The sequence below is a fragment of the Bos javanicus genome, chromosome 9 (assembly GCF_032452875.1).
Source record: "Bos javanicus breed banteng chromosome 9, ARS-OSU_banteng_1.0, whole genome shotgun sequence".
Lineage (NCBI taxonomy): Eukaryota > Metazoa > Chordata > Mammalia > Artiodactyla > Bovidae > Bos > Bos javanicus.
The window spans coordinates 25,591,816-25,608,067 of record NC_083876.1 but is presented as its reverse complement, the minus strand read 5'-3'; the positions used below and the strand labels follow the sequence as shown (position 1 = coordinate 25,608,067).

At 40.3% G+C, this 16,252-nt stretch overlaps 1 protein-coding gene across 3 annotated transcripts; it reads left to right on the top strand.

Moving 5' to 3' along the window:
* The first annotated feature begins 418 nt into the window (after nt 1-418).
* Nucleotides 419-15,699, top strand: HEY2 (hes related family bHLH transcription factor with YRPW motif 2). 3 transcript variants are annotated; one of them, XM_061427368.1, is made up of 5 exons: nt 419-683; nt 2,621-2,699; nt 2,834-2,917; nt 5,467-5,548; nt 9,567-15,699. In XM_061427368.1, the coding sequence occupies exons 1-5, from the start codon at nt 601-603 to the stop codon at nt 10,250-10,252; spliced, it is 1,014 nt and encodes a 337-aa protein (XP_061283352.1). In that variant the 5' UTR covers nt 419-600; the 3' UTR covers nt 10,253-15,699. The 3 variants fall into 3 exon arrangements, with proteins under 3 accessions (XP_061283352.1, XP_061283351.1, XP_061283353.1); XM_061427367.1 differs by lacking the exon at nt 419-683 and adding an exon at nt 690-1,018; XM_061427369.1 differs by lacking the exon at nt 419-683 and adding an exon at nt 1,027-1,162.
* Nucleotides 15,700-16,252: the final 553 nt, after the last annotated feature.

The following is a 16,252-nucleotide window of genomic DNA, read 5'->3' as shown; positions in this document are numbered from 1 at the left end:
TTATTCTTTAAACACAGGGCTGAAACTTCACGGGCAGACGGCGGGGTGCGGAGGAGCGCCAAAACCCGAGGTCCAGAGCCCGCCCCTCTCCGGCCCGCCCCCGCCGCGCCCGCGCCGGCGCCCGTGCCCACGTCCGCGCGCCTCCCTATCTAGGGTTAGCAACTTCGCGCTTCCGCTTGCCGCGGCGCCTCCCCACCTCAGCTCCAGGGCCGCCGAGGCGCGGCCGCGTTCCCACGCCTCAAGCCCGAGCTCCGCGGCCCGCATTGGCCAGCGCGGCCCCGCCCCTCCGCCTCAGCCAATCCCAGGCCACGCTAGCCCTCGGGGAGGCGGTGCCCGGCGGAGCGGGCGGGGGCCTGCGCGCGGGTGGCGGGCGAGGGGGCCCCGCCCGCGCGGGAAGGGAGGCGTGGCCGGCGCCGGCTCTTGCGGCCGAGCTGGGCTGCGGCGTGGGAAAGAGCCGCGAGGAGCTGACCGCGCCGCCGCCGGAGCCGCGCCTGCCGGGGCCCAGGGAGGGCAGGCGGGAGGAGGAAGGCAGGGAGGGCGCTGCGTCCCGCTCGGCGTCCGTGGCTCCGGCCCGGCTGCGCCCGCGCGGTCTTCTCCGCGATGAAGCGCCCTTGCGAGGAGACGACCTCTGAGAGCGACATGGACGAGACCATCGACGTGGGGAGCGAGAACAATTACTCGGGGTGAGCGCGGGCTCGGCGGGAGCTCTCCGGAGCCCGAGGCATCGGGGAGCTTTGTGTACCAACGGCTCGTTGGAAATCCCGAGGTTTTTCGCCGCCGCCTTCTAACCTAGCAGGGGAAAGTTTTGCCTGGAATACTTTTGAGTGGTGGGCGCTCGCGGAGCGCGTGTTGGGGTGGGGCGAGGCATGTGGGTTTGCACTCGAGGGGTGGGGCGAGAAGACGGGGGACGCGGCTGGAAGTGTGCAGGGGCTGGCGAAGGAGGGTCCCCTGGCTGTCAGCGTTGGACACGCGGACTGGCATGTCCGGGCGACCCCGCGACGCACCCGCCACCGAAATTGTATTGGGGAGCTCTTTCAAAATGGGCCAGGCGAAGGGGGGCGGGGAGATTGTTTTAATTTTTAAAGATGCTAAAAGATGACTTGCTTTTTGGAGAAATTAAAGCAGTTTGCGATGGCAAGGCTAAATAGTTTGAGATTTCCAGGTTGGTCGAGTGTAATTTGGTTGACGGAGGTGTGAGTGACAAGTCTTTCGGGCGTCCTCACTCTTACTGTTTGTTCCTAAGTCTGGAAAAGATCGGGGTCGTGATCACAGAAGCCAGCCCTCCACTCTGCAGTGACAGAGGGAGGTTATGGAGGCGTTTTAGTGCCAAGGCGGGTCAAATGATAATTGCTTCTAATTGGCATCCCCAGAAGCACCTTAATTATTTATCTGCAGCTGTCACTCAAGAGTAAAATTCTTTCTACCTTTAGAAAACTGGTTTTCTTTCAATATTAGTCTAATATGTACAGACCTTAGCTAGCCTGGAATCAGCAGAAGCAAAGATATTTACTTGAAATATTGTTTCCAAAGTATCATAATTATTAAAGTGTTGTGTCATCTTTAAAAAAATGAGATCTGAAAAACAAAAGATGTGTGAAAGGTGAAACCAGTTGAGAAGGGGTGGAAATGAGGGGAACAGTTAATTCAGAAATAAGATCCAGAAGTGAGAAGGTGAGGTAATAAGAACCTGGTGTGCACAACATTTCTAAAATGAAAGAACAAATAACAGGAACCTGGAGAATTTGAGAACACGAAAAAGCAGAGTATCCATGAATTATGAAGAGAAACAGATACCAACTAGAATGTATCATAAAAAATTATGTGACAGTGCGGTGATTTGATTGAACTTTTGATACAAAATATTTTTTTATTAGCAAACTCAAGATGGGTTACAACTCAGAGTTTTAAGCTTAGATTGAAGGCTGAGAGGTAGTCACCTAGAGTTTTATTTTCAAAGTAAAATATTTACCTAATAGTTGATCTAATTTTAATTTTTCTGTTAGTGGCATATTTAATTTGGGGTCATTCTTTTGGAAAATTGACACAGAAAACATTGAATTTGTCTTTTTTTTCTTTCTGTATGACTAATTGGAGTTTTGAAATAGATAACTTCTGTTTATCTTAAAGACTGCATCTAGGGACAGCAGTTTGACATACGGTGACTGTATATCTGTTTGATAATACTGCTAAACATGGCCTTTATTTTACAATAGCATTGCTTTGTTTAGTGGGTCTGTCCTCAGGGAGAAGGAGGGATGCTATTAGAGATTAGCTGACTTTTAAGAAACATTTATGAGTGGAACTAGGAAGTACTAATATCTAACTTCTCACCCTGACTGCCCATAAGTATTTCATTGGGAGACCAATAAAAGTTTAGAGATGTTTTCTGCCAGTAGATTTGGCATCTGGATTACTCATTAAAAGAAAAAAATGGCATGATTCTTTTCCTGAAAAGATATGAAAGGGCTGAAAGCAAAGTTTGTTAAGAATAAGAATTAATAAAATAACACTGATCTAAACTATGCTCTCTCTCTGAATTATTTCATGGGTGCCTTCAAGCACCCAGAAGAAACAACTGTTATGTTCATACAGCACCTGACAAACTCTTCTTATCTCGTAGGCAAAGTACTAGCTCTGTGATTAGGTCGAATTCGCCAACAACAACATCTCAGATTATGGCAAGAAAAAAAAGGAGAGGGGTATGTGATTCTTTTTTTCTTTTTGTTTCCTGTAATCCTGCCTAACGTGTAGTGGTTGTATTTTTCCATTATGAATCATTTTATCATCCGTGTATTCATACATTTTTGTTGTTCTTTTGCTTTTTTGGGGATAGATAATAGAGAAAAGGCGTCGAGATCGGATAAATAACAGTTTATCTGAGTTGAGACGACTGGTGCCAACCGCTTTTGAAAAACAAGTAAGCTGCCCCCACCCCTGACCATCCCACCAAAGAGCTCAAAAAATCTAATTCTCTCATCTGGGAATGTGGGTTCTTGTTAAAGCTCATTAAAATAATGGTGTATGTGCCCTGATCTGGCACACAGCAGCTATTTCAATAAAATGCTTTGTTGTGGCAAAACTATTAAAAACATAATCCATCATGAAGTTGAAAAACATTTCCATTCTCTGGCTTATTTTCCCCTTCAGGGTAACATGTTCATGCTTTCTCTGTTCTTTCTATGAATACCAGTAGTGGTTTAAAACCGAGCTGTATGTAGTAGTCTTCTTAACAAAAAAAAAAAAAAAAAGATATCTATGTGAAATTTCATTTTTTGTCTCAAACTATTTTTAACTATTCTTTTAAGTAAGCTTTTTTATTAAAAAAAAAAAAAAAAAAAAACAACAGCCAAAGCCAAGGAAGTAACATCTCTCATTCTATTTCCTAAATAATAGTACTAACAAAATTTATTTACCAAACCACTTGGTTTCATTTTTAATCCCTGGGTTAATAGAATCATGTTTATTTTGAGGCATATTTGTGAAAGTTTGGTAAAAATCAAACTAGCCATAAATTCCCCTTTTCAGAATTCAAGTGTTTGTTTACAAAAAAAAAAAAGAAAAAGGAAAAAATATTTTGCACACTTGATAAAGTAGGAAGCCAAATGTTTAAATCTTCCTCTGTCATTTTGGAAAAGTTGTGGTTTTTCCCTCGGCCTCCATGGTTGACGGTCAGAGTTCTAACAGCATCTTTCAAACATCATGGCATCATACGCTTGTTGAAGATGTTATACTTTCAATTAACTTCAAATAGGATATAAGACATCCATTGTTTGTTTATTCCACTTTGTTGTTTCATGAACCACAAACATTATAAAGCAAGCCCCACAAAGTCCTTGGAAATTATCCAGAAACTGCAGTTTTGTTATTAGTCACTTTCACTGAAACTCCTGTTCATCTTCATGGAAAAATTGAACATGAACAGAAGTACAAGGTGTCATGTGTTATTGATTACACATTTTTAAAAGAAAAAAGACACCCACTCTGTATGCTAAAACTGATAAGCTAAATATAATGGGCAAGTTGTAGTTTTGATTAGTAGCATTTCCCACAACACGCTGAAATATCAGTAATCAATGACATTTTTTACTTTCAGTACTGAAATGTCTACAGTTATGAGGTACAGTTCGGTGATTTTTGCGGGAAGAGGGAGGGTTGTTAGATTTTTTTTTTTTTCCCCCTTAACTGTCGACTTAAAACAAACCTTAAAAGCAGACCTCAGTAGTTTGGCAGTTAGTTACCATAAACACAGGCTTTCCCATTTGCTGAGCTTGGCGACCAACCCTGGTGAGCTGGCTGTGTCACAATATGATTAGAAGAGTGTTCTTTTGAGCAGTTTAAATAACTCTGGCACTCTCACCGTGTACTGGGTGCTGACAATTTTCACAAAACAAGTAAAGCATAGGAACCTGAAATAAACTTCAGTTTCCTTTTCAAGAAAACATACTGATTTAATTATTTCGCTCTTCCAAGAAATTAGAAGCCACCCACAGCCCTCTGAGACAGCTTGAAGTGGCATATTCCAGTTGGTTTCCAGAGGTGCCTTAAAATGGGGGAATGGGCATAAAATATATTTCCAAGACAGTTTTATTAAGAGCCGTTTTAAAGCGTTCAGATATCCTTAAGCATTTTTGATGCTTACTAGATAAAGAGGTAGATATGCTTTTCTTGTTTATGATCTTGGAATTTACAGTGACACCTGCTGGTAGTTATTGGGGGAAAAAACTTTGAAAGTCTCCCTTTTTGCACTTCTGGTACTTCTTACAGCAGTAGTGTAGTATGAATTACCTTAAAGGCATCTTAGAATTCTATTTTTGAAAAATATGCTTTTGACAATAATTTTCTGAGATCCTATCTCCTTTTCCTCCAGAGTTGGATTCAACTGATCCAGACTTTGAAGTGTCAGTTGCCCTATAGTGTTAGTTGCTCAGTTGTGTCCAACTCTGTGACCCCAACAACTGTAGCTCGCCAGGCTCCTCTGTCCATGGAATTCTCCAGGGAAAAATACTGGAGTGGGTCCCATGCCCTCCTCCAGGAGATCTTCCCCACCCAGGAATCGAACCCGGGTCTCCCACATTGCAGGTGGATTCTTTACTGTCTGAGCCACCAGGGAAGACTATTATATATCGCCTAATAAAGTATATTATTAACCAGGGCAGAGATTGATGCAAAGTTTGAGAATTTTGCAGTTGTAATAGTTTGGGTGGAGTGATCTTAGTGTAATTGTTTTTGTGATTAAAAATTACTTATCATGCCTTTTATTCTTTAAGAGTTAAAATGGCAAATGTCTGTCACTAGGTGTGACATAATTAGTGTCTTCATGTGAAATTTGGAAGGAGTTCAGATTTTTTTTTCTATGAAAAAATTAAACTGAGAATTTCTTAGTGGGAGGGAAAATGAACATTCAGGATAAATTGTTCCAAATTTGTTTCCATAGGATTTATGAGACTTCATTATTTGTTTATTCAGGGATCTGCAAAGTTAGAAAAAGCTGAAATACTTCAAATGACAGTAGATCACTTAAAGATGCTGCAGGCAACTGGGGGTAAAGGTAAGTCGGTGACTTCATTCCTCCCCTCCTTTCTGCCTTTCTCTTTTCATTTTTTTCTCCTTAAGATTGTAAGGAAGTCATAGTTGAACAGCTCTTTAACAAGCTGAGATAGGAGGTCCCAGATTAAAGCCGTGGAAATCAATGCTAATGGCAGGATTGAACTCGTGGGAAAGAACTTCTGGAACAAAAGCAGCACTTGACCCTGGGCTTGTGTTTGCTTTCATAGTACTGTGGGAGTAAGGCTTCATTCACAGCAGCCTGGTCAGAGATTTGTTTGGGACTTTCAGAAGTGCATGCTGGAATTTGTACCAAAGACAAAACAAACACACAAACATCCAAACATAAACAGGAGGTTAGAGGCAATCTTTTTTATCTTCTTCTTTCCCTCCCCCACCGCCCTCCCCTCCACCCATTAAATCAAGGCTAGGACTCAGTATCATGCAGCTATTCCAAAAGAAGTGAATTTTCATTGTTGTTTTCAGAGTCTGATTGGTCTTGGATTTAGACCACACAGAGCATTTGAAGTGCAGGTAGTGAATCTCTGTCCTGGAAACCACTGATGCAACAGTCATTCCCGCAGAGAGCAAACAGGAGCAGGTGCCCTGGCCCAGTGCCATGGAGAGATGTATTCTGTACCAGATAGTGACTTAGGGAGGAATAGTCCAGGGGTCTCGGGGACGGACCCTCACTTCATGGTATAAATGAACTTGAGATCCTGGACGCTGATTCGTTCAGATTTCATTATCGTACTTCTCACGTATCCTCAGACTTGATTTTGCCCATTGTATCTTCTTCCCCTTCAAGAAGGCCTTCCGTATTCGTCTTACCCAAGGGTGCTAGTTCATATATTTGATAACTGGCTGAGGAGAGGGTACCATAAAGATGAAGCCCTGCAGCTACACCCTAGAGGCTTCTCTCTGTTCAGCATTAGCCTTTTAGTGCAGAGCACCAGAGTTTTCCCTAGATCAGGGCAGAAGCAGGGCACTGGAGAGAAATAGCTGTTTACCAATTGGAGCCCAAGTATTTCAGTATTTAACTCCACTGAGGACCTGCAGAACATCAGCTCTGAGCATCACCATCTTTCTACCTGTGTCAGGTGGAGGGTGACCATGATAAAGGGATGTCCTCAGCCCAGTGTGACTTACCTTCTGTTGTCCTTGGTCAAGGAACTGTCCTGCATGAATAAACATACTGAATGGGTATGGAATTGTGATTTCTTCTCATTAAAATGTAACCCTCTGCAAAGCATGCAAATATTCTTACATAATAGAGAACTGGATGAAATTGTAGATGCCAGTGATCCAGCCCAGCTTAGCCACTGCCCCTACCTTTAAACCGAGACAGAGGTGCTAAGCTACATGGGGAGGCCTGTACCAGCAGCACTGAATTCTCAAGGGTCCCCGCAGCTCCATGATTCTGTCTCTACACGAGCTCCCTCAAGATACTAGGAGACTGACTGTGTTAGAGATGCTGCAGGGGAAAGCTGTTTGATTGCTTTACCTCTCTTGGCACTGTTAGCTGTAAAGCTAAGGATTTTGATCAGTGTTTCAAATAGTTGGCATGAGCTATACTTCTAAAGAGTAATATTGTTCTTATGCCTTAGTATAAAAACGAAGTTCCATCTTGGTTGCTATTCTCGGCTACCTGAACAGTCCTAAAATCCGTCCCAAAATAGTCTGTGAACAGACATTTGCGAGCAAGTTCCACACAAGTCGCCTGACTGCCCGGTCATTAGAGAGGTCACCTCACCAGAGAATGTGTGGGCCTTGGGGGGAGGAGGGGCTGGCGGTGTGGGCGCAAGTTGTTAGACTCACAGCAACTATGGGGCCTCAGAATGTACTGGCGAAGGGCAGAGACTCTGCGGTTAGGTTGCCTGGTTTCAAATCCTGGCTCTGCTATTTTTTTTTTTTTTCTTTTTTTTTAAGCTCTGTGACCCTGGATAAGTTACTAACCTTCTCTGAAGCCCAGTTTCTTCATCTATAAAATGAGGACAGTGAGAGTGTTTGCTTCACAATGTTGTTGTGAGTTTAGTCACTTAAAGCCCATAGTGCAGTGATGGAAAGCGGCGTGGACCCCTCTGCTATTGTTATTGGCCCAAGATCCAGTCACAGGAAACAGCTGCTCATCGTGGTTTCCCTCTGCATTCAGCGGTAGAATAGGAATTATATAATTTATATGCCTTAAGATACAACAGAGAACTCAGCCATGTTGAACAATATATAGCCAGCAAATCACCAATTTCAATTACTTTGTGCCTAGTCATGAAAATTCTTGGAAGCTCTTGGGGTTCAATTATTTTGATCTATTCTTTAGTCTGTTTTGCTAAGGCAGTAATTTCTAGAGAAGATTTAGAGTAACCTAAATTTCTGGATCCCTCTGGGTTTCTGGACTCTGTCTACTCTGATGATAACCTCCGTTCTCTCATGGAAGTCAGAAGTCTGCAAAGCCTTACAGAGGACCCTAAGGACACTTAATGTGAAATCTTTCTTTGGAGGCATCTTCTTCAGGAAGAACTTTACCTCCTAAATGTCAGGGGCTTTATTGCTAACTGTGCTGAAGGCCTGGGATGATAACGATTTTTGTTGCTTATCTTCCACATTTCATGATATTCTCTTATGTCAGCTTTGTGCTGTTACTATCTTAATGTATATATTTTTCCCCAAATTTCTTTTTTGGGACGTCCAAGTTTCTCTTGGAATTCTAGCTCTTGAACTTTGACTACTGTGACAACTATTTTTCCAGAGTCAAACTATAGAATAAGTTTAAATGTTAATAGATGATAAATGAAACAGGTAATACTTTGATCTACAAAAACAAAAAAGATAATACAGTAAATGCCTTAGATGAAAATAACCTTGTTTGAATGTGATATTTGTCATTTATATATACACACATCCCCAAAGTGAGTAGACTAAATTTTAATTTGAAAATTGTTTTTAAAAAAACTTGCAAATGAGAAAAAAAATCTGAGAAGGATGTGTTTGTACTAGAGGTCACTAATTCCAAGTGGTGACATTTCCCCAAATCTCTGATTATTATCAGTACCCTAAATTGGCACTGATACTAGTCAGATATTATTATTTTCTATTCTAATGTATTATCTTTGGATAAAAAGAGATTCTCATAAATGTGATGGACTTTAGCCATTTTTATGATAATAACCTTATGTGTAGGAGTACATGCATACACAAGGACATAATTAACATACATTTATTTTCTTGAATAAATGCCAGAAAAAACTTAAACTAAGACAACCAATGAAATAAATTTATATTTGAACTTCAGGAAAGCTAAGAGTTATAGTAACCTCATGGCAGCCAAAGAGCCTCATATTACCTGATAGAAAAATCCGATCTTCAAATTAGTAACCACATTTTTAAAAATCATTTTTCTTTCTTTAAATTTTTTTCATACAAAGAATGGTGTTTTCATTTTGTCGATTAAAAAAAAAAACACCATGAGTCACGAAGCATGTATGACTTTATTAAGCAGTTCTAGCACATTTCTAACAAAGTCCTCAATCTGGTTGTATGCTTTTCACATCTCAGCTACAAATGCCAAGGGAGTGAGGATGTTTCCGATAAACCCTTTAATCTCTAACTCATGTGACAGAGACAGAGAGACTGGTCCTCTGTAATACCCGTGCAAAAGTTTACTAGAGAATTTCACTGTCCCACCATACAAAAGAGACACCATTTTTTTTTTTTTTTCTGGAAGTGTTTGAAACACAGATGTTCTTAATTTTTTCCCCCCACTGTAATATTTGGTTGCAAGAACAGCTGTAGTGTATAGCACTACCAGAATTGTCACACATGTGAATTGCAAAGTATACTTTCTTAATGTCTGCAAAAATTACGGCCATAAATAGCTGGCAGCATCTTCAGAAAGGACCGCTAGTTGTACTTAAATCTCTGAAGGAGAGGGTGGAACGTAGTCGGTGGTTACTTTTCATAATGGTTATCATTCTCTCTCCCTCGCTGTGTCTTCTGGCCCGCACTGTGCTCGAACCCCTTTTTAGGCTACTTTGATGCACACGCCCTTGCCATGGACTTCATGAGCATTGGATTCCGGGAGTGCTTAACAGAAGTGGCGAGGTACCTGAGCTCCGTGGAAGGCCTGGACTCCTCCGACCCGCTGCGCGTGCGCCTGGTCTCGCATCTCAGCTCGTGCGCCTCGCAGCGGGAGGCGGCGGCCATGACCTCCTCCCTGGCCCACCACCATCACCCCCTGCATCCTCACCACTGGGCGGCGGCCTTCCACCACCTCCCTGCAGCCCTGCTCCAACCCAACGGACTCCACGCCTCGGAGTCCACGCCCTGTCGCCTTTCCACCACTTCGGAAGTGCCTCCTGCCCATGGCTCCGCCCTCCTCACCGCCACGTTTGCCCACGCGGATTCCGCCCTGCGGATGCCCTCGACGGGCAGCGTCGCCCCCTGTGTGCCGCCTCTCTCCACCTCTCTGCTGTCCCTCTCCGCCACTGTCCACGCGGCCGCGGCAGCGGCCACCGCAGCTGCGCACAGCTTCCCTCTGTCCTTTGCTGGGGCATTCCCCATGCTCCCCCCAAACGCAGCTGCCGCCGTGGCAGCTGCAACAGCCATCAGCCCGCCCTTGTCGGTATCAGCCACATCCAGCCCTCAGCAGACAGGCAGTGGAACAAACAGTAAACCTTATCGACCCTGGGGCACAGAAGTAGGAGCTTTTTAAGTTTTCACGGAATTCCTCGCAGTAGCAACTGAATGTCCTTCATTTCCGAGTCAGCTTAAAACCTCTGCAACCCTGGAAGTAGCCATAGAGATGTCTGCAGACCCACAAAGGAACAGTAAAGTTGTTTGAGACACAAATCTCACAAGTGGAAATGTGGTATCTTTTTTTTCCCTCTGTTTTGGTTTAAGGCTATTTGTAACTTGACATCAGCAACTTTTGAAAACTTCACGCTTGTTTCCATTTAGAAGTTTCCTGGAAAATATATGGACCATACCATCCAGCAGTGCATCAGGATGTCTGAATTGGGGAAGAAAAATGACCTGACTCAATTCTCTTGAAACTAGATGGGAAAAAATATTTGTGTTTCATAAGTGCCTGAGCTAGTAAAGTTTTCTTTTGAACATACAACATTGCACAAATAAAGAAGAGTGTAGAGGTTGGGTTAAGAAAGGATAAGGGACAGAAGTCCTGCATTAGGCTGCAGATACTTTAGTACAATACAAGAGAAGAGCACTCTGTTGAAACCAGCAGGTTTTTATTGGCCAAAAGGATTGCTGAAAATAATTTTCAAGTTGAAAGTCCTAGTTTTATCTTAGTTTGCTTTCTTTGTACAGACTTGCCAAGTGGTGACATTTAGCAATGCATTAGTGTAAGCAATTATTACATCAGTGCTCAGATTAACAAGCATTTCTGCCCTGCCTGCAAACCCCCAGGCATTTTCTTTCATGGCTCAAAACGTGGTGCTTCTTTTTATAAACCATGCATTTATAGAGTGCACCTAGAGGCAGTTACTTACTATGTGCCCACCAGAGGCTATCTGACTCATGCCAACTTGAAAACTCTCTGGTTGTAAAAGTTTAATTTATTCTGTATCATTTGGACAATTTTTACATATTTATCTTCTTGATTTCATCCCAATAACATGTAAAATCTATTGTCACCTTTTGGAGAGAAGTTGCATTTCTGGAAGTGATGAGGCAGGGAGAGAACAATGGTAAGAGAAAAGCCACGATTTTTAAATGTCCTTTGTCAAGCTTGTGATTGCATTTGATCCCAAATCAAGATGAATGTATTCAATGGGATGTACATAAATTATTTTTGTCCATGCCTAGACTAGTGCTACATAATGTGTTTTGGTTTTGTTTTTGTTTTAACGACAAAATAATCTCTTAATACTTTGAAATTGAGCACATGAGATTTTATGTTTGAAAGACAAAGACACAGCATGTATTATTATGCACTTCATTTCTCTGCTGTGTGGAGAAAGCAATAAACATTATGAGAATGTTAAACATTATGCAAAATTATACTTTTAAATATTTGTTTTAAAAATTACTGTACCTAGTCTTCTATGCATTACTTTGTAACCTTTTTCTATGCAAAAGTCTACATATCACTAATTAAATGAAGTCCTTTTTGACCATTTTAATGTGGATGAGTTGCTTTGCAGAATGAAAGTTTACAGGAATTTCAAGAAAGGCCTTGTTTCACTAACAAATTAAGCCTTGGCTTTTCTTTTTCTAAGTCATTTGGTATAATTCACAGCCTTGAAAATAACAGGTATTTGAGTTTGTAAATCAATTAAGTATAGGTGAGTATGACACCATTTGGAGGCAAGAAGTGATTGGTTTCCTCTGCCTTTTATTTTTAGCATAGTTCTTGGAAAAGAGCAAATAGCAGAACGTCAAATAATAGTATACTGAACATAGGGTAATGAGTTTGTGTCATACGTTTTGTAACTCAAATATTTATAGAGTGTTTTTAAAATATCACATGCTCTGTATCTACCTCAAGATTCTTTTGATGCTGTAGAAACTATGCAGGGATCCCTTCTTCAGTGAAGCCTAAAATAGATTCTCTCAGAGTTTCTGAAACTATTGGGCCAAACATAGAAGAAGATTTTTTTAATGTTCTTATTATGCTTATCAATTATGCTTAGAGTTAAAGGAAAAAGTGGGAGACCTCTTAAATAATTTTAATTTTGAAAAATCAAGCATATAGTTTATTTTTTCTTTCTGTAAGTGGGTGAAAAAAATGAGCCAAAACAGATCATCTTTGTTCCTTGTCTGTAAGCTCTGTGGTTATTTTATGTCAGTTAGCTCTGATGGGATTAGGTAACAAATAACAAAATGGGTTTAGTGGTATTTGGAGTTTGTTTCTTAGTCATGATTTGTGGATAACAGGCATAGAAATAATTTTGATTTAGGATCTAATAGTTGATTCTGTGCCTGTTGTAATGACAGCATTCAAATAACTTTTTGTAGATTGTAAACTTTTAGTGATCAGGATTTTTTTTTAATTTGAATTAAATATTGAAAGTAAATCCCCTCTTCCTTCTTTCTTTCATCTTTTTCTCTTCCTGTTTCAGTTAGATATTGGTTATTATTTTTCAATTTAGTTGATTAAAATATTTGCCAGCCAACATGTTACATAATTGCTAAGGTTGTCAGTATTCCTAAAGATAATCATCAGTAATTTCAATCGTTTAAATTTCATTGGTTCTTGATCAATGTTTTACATCTTCAATTTTCAACATCGTATTTCATTCTATTAACTTTATCATTGAGTTTTCCCTCTCTGATTCAGTGTTCTGTGAAAGCAGTGTTCTGCATTTAAGGGTGGGAATTTTCAGCATTCACTACAAAAATAGTTAAAAAAAAATTATAGTTCAAGGGAAAAAGAACTTTTAGGGTTTGATTTATTGGTGGCTTTTAGTTGGGTAAAAGTTGGTCCCAAAGTTAAAGGATTTTTAATGGGGGGAAAAAAAGAAAAAAAAAAAAAAGAACAATTTTAGAAATTTAGTTCTCCCCAGATGATGAAAGCTCTATGTGGCTAATTAGAACCCAGTTTTGTATTTCACATCAGTGAACCAGAAAGTGTTTATTGAATAGCTCCTGTGTGCCCAGCGTTGTGCTGTGTACACTCACTTTCCAATGCTGTGTGATCTTGCAGCCTGACAGTGTTGGGTACGACTGCCACCCTAGCTATTCACAGGGACCCTCAAAAGAAACAGGTGCCCTGAAAATGAGGAAAGGGGTTTCTAGAAACTAGCTAGGGAGGCTCTTTCTCTCCTTGGGATCTTTTGCAATTACAAATACGACATTTCCTATCATATTTGGAAAAATCTAAGGGACTTTTAAAGTAATGGTTAAACATAGAGTCCAAATATTAACCAGATTGTTGGCTTATAATCCACATGTACAAATGTATCCTCAGTCTTAAAGATGCCTTTTAAATTATCTTTCTTATTTATTTAACTTGTCCCTTTTACCAATAATTAATGCAAGGTAAGAGTAATCACAAAGCAAGATGATTTTAGAATTTCATATCTCTGTAAGTCTAAGACTCCATTAATTACAAAGTACGCTATTTAAGTTTTTAAGGAAAAGTACCACCACAACATAATTTTACATATCCCAATTTCCAAAGTGTGAAACTTTTAAAAAAATTGCATCTTGCATTTGAGGTGATACAATAATAATATATTCAGATGTGATTTTAAAAGTCCATGGCTAGAAATGTACATAGATTAAAACATGGGGGATTTAGCTTTCTTTAAAAATATCAGCAAGAGTCTTAGTCAAATCAAAGAATCTGGATTGACCTTGTAATGGTTTAATGATCTAAAGATAGATGTATTTTTTTAAGCTTTTCATGTTTTTATTGCCCAATGGGACTATTCCTAGTTCTGCATTTTACTGAAGAAAGGAGTTTGACTTCCCCTTGTAATTCTTTTAAGATCTAAGCAATAACCGAGGTTGTGAATATTTTAGCAACTACAACAAAGCATTACAGCACATACGACATCATAAACGGTGACTATAGCTTGTGTTCTTTGGAGTGAAGGATAAGTCTTTGAACTTGAATGAGATATCTTTAAAAGAAGAAAAGTCCCTTAGCTTCCATAGACAGTCTTGTACAAGAGGCCAGAGGCAGATAGGAAATGGCTTTTCAGGTACCAGGTGGCACTTTCTCCCCCTCTTCTAACTTTAGAAGAACAGACTGGAATGGGGTTGGTTGGTCAGGGAGTCCGGTCCTCTTTTAAGACTGACAGAATCAACAACTCGCTGTAAATCACTAGTCTAGAAACAAATATGTCGTAATACTATTAATACTGTTCCATTTTCTGTGCTAAGCTCCATGTCGAGTGCTTGACAACTGTTACCTCATTGAAGCCTGGTTAAGTGTCCTATAGAGGAGATAGTTTTATTATCGTTACATGTTAGGAATGGAGAAGAGGTTGATTTCCAAGGTCAAACCTAGCAGTTTGAGCTGTGAGTCAGCCCAGGCCTCTCTGATTCTTAAGCCCATACCTTTGACCTCTAGGCAGTAGCTTCTGGCAGAACTTTTGGACTCACTTATTCAGACTAACCAAAAGTTTCAACCTGCCTGAGATCACTTTGAGCTAAAGACAAGAGTAAATTAGCATAAAAATCACTATCATCTCTCCCATTTAGTATATGAAAGGATAAAAAATAATAACTGCACTTTATAATAATGCAACATAAAAGGAAATTATTTTGGCAGTTCCCTGGTTTTAACTTTAAACTGTCAAGCAGTTGAGAGTTAAAGTATTGAACTGCTTATCTTAATCAGTGAAGTTACCCTCTGTAAAAGCTATCAAAAAATATAGCTTGTCAGTCAAGGTGGCTGACAAAAGTGAGGCAAAATAGTGGCTAGATAGCTGAGAGAATTGAATTTGAAAAAAATTCCTGTCTTCCATTAGATATAAAAGTTAAGGGATTTTTTTTGAGGGGAAAATGATGGATTATTCTGAATGTTTATGCATTCCAGGTCCATCATGTCATAAAACAACACTCTTCGTTTGGCCTATGAAGACCTGCTCAGTAATCCACTCACTCTAAAAAGTCTTGTTATCAGGAAGGGCTCTTTAACTAACCTAAAATTTTCCACCTGCTGTTAAGCATGCTTTCTATAACTGTTAACAGTTTATATGTGTATAATTTTTCAAAAATCTTATATCCAGAGACATTTTTATATGCCTCTAAATTCTCAGTCTTCTGAGAACTGAATATTCTGTATCCTTGACCTCTGTTGTCATTTTATTAGTCTGTGGGAATGAAGAGATTTATGCATATGAAATGAAATATGCATGTAACAGAATGCCTCATAAGCTTTTTTTTTTTTTTTAAGGGACTGAAAGAGGCAAGTTAACTCTAAAGTTTCTTGCCTTAAGCTTGCATTGCAGTAATTTTGTGTTTTCATTGCAGTGAAAACAAAGTCAAATTTTCTCATGCGGAAGAAAAGCTATTTTGCAAAGAAGAATGGCTATTATTCATAATGTTTTACTTGTGTAAGTGGGATGATAAATTTTATATTTCTCACAAATTCCTAAAACAACTGAGTATTTTGAGTTAATCCCGCCTGTTCTGATTATAAGTTGTTGAGCTGAATATTATTTACCACATTATAAAACTAAAACTCTGCCTGCTTTCTATGTCTGTCATTGCTTTTTTTTTTTTTTTTAGCCTTTTTCCTTAAGTGCAGAGAACCAAAGACTTTTTTTTTCCCCAGCAAAACAACATGAACAGAGCTTCATGTAGCTGCTCGTGTAGACTTTCTCCTGGGCCAGCAAAGTCTGTCGTCTTCCCATATCCTAGCCAGTCTGTCCCAGCACAGCTGCTTTAAATAGGCTTCCCATGAGACGTGGCCACAGTCAGGAGGGTAAAACACAGAGGTACAGAGACCATATGTCACCATCGTCATAACACATTTCTCAGTCGCAGTCACCAGCCACCTTCCAAACAGGAACTAAGCCAGTCGCTTTTTTGTCTCACAGGCAGCCACTATCAAATTTATTTTGTTATTTTGACATATTTCTGACAGCCGAAAGATAAGCATAGCATAGTGCAAATGGTGGAGTGTGGTAACGTCAAAACCCACATACAGCCTGGTGACCTCGGATAAGGGTACTATCATCTCATGAGGATACTATCAAGCTCATCGGGCAAGCATTGTCTCTGGTGACAACATCCTTTA